Below are 5,546 nucleotides of genomic sequence, written 5' to 3'. Positions count from 1 at the left end.
TCCCTGGACTTGTGTGGTGCAGTGGTCATAGGTGTTTCCAGGCCTAGAGTGCAATAGATATAGTAAATCCATGCCAGACACTGTAAGGACTTAAACCAGACCCCAAATAAAGCGAAAAACAACTAGTGGGTAAAACAGCCTGCCTTGGTTTTGCATATTACTTGGGAAGCATTTCTGGATCTATCATGGTTACTGGAAATCCTAACTGGGTCCAGGTTCAGAGTACTTGGGGCCATATTACATCGATCCACCAACCATGGTCTTTATTGGACAGGATAAATTAAACTACAGTAGATCATACACTAAGAAGTTCCCAACTGGGCTACTAGAATGTACTGTATATGGGGCCGCCCTAGAAACTGACTCAAAGCTACAGCTAGGACAAAATATAGTGCTGAAATTGCTGATTACAGTACCATATAATACTGGGTTGCTCTGAGTTTTCTGAAAAACAAACAACAACCCAGTGATTCCGGCCATAAAAGCCTTCGACAACACCATATACAGTAGAGTCTCACTTATCCAAGCTAAACGGGCCGGCAGAAGCTTGGATAAGGGAATATCTTGGATAATAAGGAGGGATTAAGGAAAAGCCTATTAAACATCAAATTAGGTTATGATTTTACAAATTAAGCACCAAAACATCATGTTATACAACCAATTTCACAGAAAATGTAGTTCAATACGCAGTAATATTATGTTGTAATTACTGTATTTATGAATTTAGCACCGAAATATCATGATATATTGAAAACATTGACTACAAAAATGGCTTGGATAATCCAGAAGCTTGGATAACCGAGACTCTACTGTAATACTATTTTTAAAGGAGATGAACCGGTTGAGTTTAATGTGTCCCGGATGAGATTCAAATCTGAGAGCCTGCATGGTATAGTAGTTTGAGCATCAGAGTACAACTCTGGAAATCAGGGATTGAATCCCTGCTTGGTCACGAAAACCATTGGATGACCTTGAATTAATCATACTCTCTCAGCTTCGTGGGGAGGCCATGGCAAACCTGAACAAATCATGCCAAGAAAACCTGGTGTTGTCGAAGGCTTTCATGGCCGGGATCACAGAGTTGTTGTATGTTTTTTGGGCTGTATGGCCATGTTCCAGAAGTATTCTCTCCTGACGTTTCGCCCACATCTATGGCAGGCATCCTCAGAGGTTGAGGTTATACCTCTGAGGATGCCTGCTATAGATGTGGGCGAAACGTCAGGAGAGAATACTTCTGGAACATGGCCAAACAGCCTGAAAAACATACAACAACTCTGGTGATAGGGTTGGCCGAGGGTTGCCATAGGTTGAAAATGACTTCAAGGCACATAACAACAAAATGGCTTGGGATTTTGAAACTTCAAGTAGATGATCAGAGGACTGAAATTTGCTGGAAGAGAGCCCTCCATATCCCACCAGAAGGAGGGAAAAGGGCCTTCTCAGCTATGGCATCCTGTATGATGAATGCCCTTGCATTGGAGATCCATTTGTCATTCTGGCACCAACCTGGAACATGGCTTTTTAGCAACACTTTGAGTTTAATGTATTGTTTCCAATATGTACACACACAGTTTTGGAACAACCTGCACACATGGGGTCAGACACAAATGCTGTGGAAGGGGTTGATAAGGCTTCATCAGTCTGACATGCAAACAGGTGATGCTGGATAAAGCTGGATGTCTTCCTCTCAGGTGTGTGCGACTTACCTCCATACTGGTAGATGGTATTGGGGTGTGGTTGAGTGTGGAAACAGGAACAGATCAATGAAATAAGAGACAGCTCCTTCATTTTCTCTTTGTAGGCTGGAAAGAGAGAAAAGAACCCTTCCATGAGCCAAAAGGTCTAGCAGAAGCAATACATCAATTTCAGACAGAGAAGGACAAAATGATGCTCTTTTCAGGTGATGTGAGTGAGCCTTGGAGGACTGCCCAGCTCCACCCATTGTAGACCTTCTTCCAAATCTCAATGAAAGAGAACCAAAAAGCATCAATTTTTTGACTTTTCAAAATCATAAAACAAAGTTGTAATAAGGTGAGAATTATTGAATATTTATTGATTGACTTAAGGCCACTGGCATAAGAACTGGTGCTAAGCCACTTTTGTACAGTTGGCTTCAATGAACTATATCTGGGGTTTCAGATTCATTTTCACGGACAGCCACATCAGCCTTATGGTTGCTTACAAAGGGCCATCAAATCCATGAACAGAGAATCTGTAGATACAGTGGGCCAACCATAATTCTTTTATATAGTGGTTCATGCTCTTTAGTTTTTACCCAGTTTGTGCAAAGCATTGCATCGCTTTTAAACATTTTTTAACATTTTAAATGTGTTTTATCTCTCCACAAATGGATGAATATCAAAGGTCTTTATCAAGACCATTGCTAACGATTATGTCTATTAATATAGAAGGTTTGTCACTTGCTAAGGAAGAACTGTTAGCCAAAATGTCTGAGGACATCTCGTGTGACATCTTATGTATACAGGAAACACATAGAGACCCAGTTTGTCTCCCTGGATGTTACTGAATGACAATCTTTACCACTTTTGCCATGTGGACTGTGGATAATGGGAGTTGCAACCCAACAGCACTGGTGGCTCTGAGGTTGGGGAAAGGCTAAAGAACATTTAAAAGTCAGGCATCATATCCACAAGCCTTGTATCTAAATCCAAACCCCGCTCTCTTGACTAAACAGAACAAATTGCAGTCTTCCAAATGTTATGCATCACAACTCCCATCAGCTCTAGTCATGATGTCTAATGATGAAGAATATAGGACTTGGAGTCCAGTATCTGGAGGGACACATGAAATGACACAGCAGGCTGGATTTGGACCAAAGGCCTTGAGTTTGACATATATTGACTAGATCCAATTGTTAGACCGAACTATTGTAGAATCTTAAGAGTTGAAAAAGACCACAAGGGCCATCAAGTCCCACTGAATAAATGCACATTTGATACAGCAATATTTAGGTGAAGTCCACTGATCCAATGGGTTTGTTCTGTTGTGGATCAACAAATGTGATTTGGACTCATATCTCTATACTAAACATTTGTCATAATTGGGAAACCTTCTATTTGGCTGCCGAACTCCAAGATAGTGCCAATGCTATCCTGGAAAGAAACAACATCAGTTGCCTCATCCCTTCTGGTTGGGATTTGCAGAACAGTGTGGGGTGACTTGCCCATCTTTTAAATCATGCGTGAAACGCTCTGTGGTCCAGAGAAAGAAAATCAGATATATTTCACTTCACCCTGTGTCCAAGTCAAATTACTTTTCTTTCCATGAGATGGGAAAGTTATTCTTACAATGTGTGCATGGCAAGAAGATTGGCCACATTTCAAGGCAGTTTGCAAATACAAAAAACTGATATTGGCAACAAAACCTAATAATCCACATGCAATTTATGGATGTCATTGTCATAAGGTATGAACAAATATATTTTGAATGCAATGGTTGAAGAGAGACAGTGTCTCCACTGATCAGACAATCAAGATAATACTGGGATGTCATTCCTTGTCACTGAGCTTCTAAAGCTGGCAGTGAAACAAGGCCCCGCTTGGATGCACCTCATTGTAATTGCCTTGCTCCTTTTATGTTGCTTCTAAAATATTCATTGATAAGCTTCTTACTGACAAGATACTTGGTTAGGCAGCCCAGCTAATATAACATTTATTCTGAAGTCTTGGGCAGAATTGCTTAACACAAGACAAGAAAGGAAACCTATCTTAGAAGGTATTGCAAAACATCAGCAGCATAAGAAATCCATAGTTTGCTTTTAAAGTTTGATTCATCCCTGTTTTAAAACTGGACAGGACAGTCTTTTTAAAACAATGCTTTTGTTAGCCCACAACATTTTCCTGTATATATAAAATGACCTTAAAATGAAAGTTATGTGCACAAATTCAAACACACAGAAGCTATAGCACTAAACATATATTAGAAATGACACATAATAGGGAGGGGCTACCTGAATTCCCCTCCCTTAAGCAAAGGCTATGTTTAGTGTGTGTATATATATCATACATAAATTTGTTAGAAATAGCAACCTTCTTCAAGCCTCCACTAATAATTTGTTTTGTATATGATTCTGTTTGCTTAGTGTATTATATATGTATGTTTTGGTATGCAGCTTTCCCTTTACTCTATGTTTCTTGAGGTTGTGGGAGGGGCTGCAACCACATGATCAGAACTGGGACTGCTGAGATCTCAGATTCCATTTTAAAACACAGAGACTCCATGAGATTATGGACTGTTAAGAGTAAACTCATCTTGCTGTTGATTATAAGAAAGATGCCCTGTGATATCTGCGAAGAGAAACCACTTCAAATCCTATTTGTAAATGGATTGACAAGTTATGTACCTGTATGCTGAATGCATGAAGGTTGTGAGTAAACCAGATATGTTACTTTTAACCAAGTCTACCTTATTTTTGTCTCTTGAGAACATGATATAGAAACAAGATATTATATAGGAGAGTAGATGTTTCTGGGCACTGGAAAAAAACACTTCTGAATAACTGTTATATTTTGTGCATTGGCATAATCTCTGTTCCTAACAGATCAGAGACAACCAGGTCATCAGTCTAACCACTGAAAGTCAAATTGCCTTGCATAAGTACATGTGGATATATACCACTAAAGAGAAGATTTCACTCAAACAAGTTTTTGGTTCTTCTCTGGAAAATCATACTTTTACAAAAGGTTATGATTTTCAAATGGTTGCAAAAGCCATTTTTCTTCAAAAGGCTATGGAGATTCTCGTTTTCCAAAAGGTTATGATCTCTAAAAGATCATGCCTTTCCAAAACAAAAACAAAAACCTTCCATGATATATCTTTGCTGCACTTCTACTGACTTCTTCTCTCTACTATCTGTCAAAAGCCAAGACTGCAAAATCCCCACATTTAATCTTGACACAATTAACTAAACATCTCAATGTTTTTTTCAGAATGGAACAAGGATTTCTCCTTGATCAAAACGAGTAGTTTAATTTCTTCATTTTTGTCATTCATTTTCCTCAACCAGCCCTCTTTCTGTTGGCACAGCCAGATCTTTCCATCTCTGAGCGTAGATCATTTTTGCTGTTGCTGTGATGTATTGAAGCAACCTTCCATATTCTTTTTCCTACTGTGCCAGCATAATTCCCAAACAAACACAATTCAGGCCTTTACTCAAGAGTATTTTAAAAGGTCCTCTATCATCCGGTGTATTTCAGGCTCATATATCTGTGCTTTATCTCAAGCCTGTCACATAGGATAAAATGTCCTTTGTTACTGGTCACATTGACAGGACACTGAGTGGACCTACACCAGGCATGGGCAAACTTTGGCCCTCCAGGTGTTTTGGACTTCAGCTCCCACCATTCCTAACAGCCTCAGGCCCTTTCCTTTTCCCCCTCAGCCGCTTAAGCGGCTGAGGGGGGAAAGGAAAGGGCCTGAGGCTGTTAGGAATGATGGGAGCTGAAGTCCAAAACACCTGGAGGGCCAAAGTTTGCTCATGCCTGATCTACACTGTAGAATGAATTTAGTTTAATACCACTTTAACT

The 5,546-nt window shown here is 39.7% G+C and overlaps 1 protein-coding gene across 1 annotated transcript in view; it reads right to left on the bottom strand.

Moving 5' to 3' along the window:
* The window catches only part of stmn3 (stathmin 3), a 40,518-nt gene that overhangs the window by 20,047 nt on the left and 14,925 nt on the right, over positions 1 to 5,546 (bottom strand). Inside the window, exon 2 of the mRNA XM_062979101.1 lies at positions 1,707 to 1,802. Within this exon, the coding sequence (XP_062835171.1) occupies positions 1,707 to 1,802 (96 nt within the window). The remainder of the gene's footprint in view (positions 1 to 1,706; positions 1,803 to 5,546) is intronic.

Source organism: Anolis carolinensis, chromosome 4, assembly GCF_035594765.1.
Source record: "Anolis carolinensis isolate JA03-04 chromosome 4, rAnoCar3.1.pri, whole genome shotgun sequence".
In the NCBI taxonomy this organism is placed as follows: domain Eukaryota; kingdom Metazoa; phylum Chordata; class Lepidosauria; order Squamata; family Dactyloidae; genus Anolis; species Anolis carolinensis.
The sequence above is the reverse complement of the archived record's forward strand: the minus strand, read 5'-3'. Positions and strand labels throughout refer to the sequence as shown.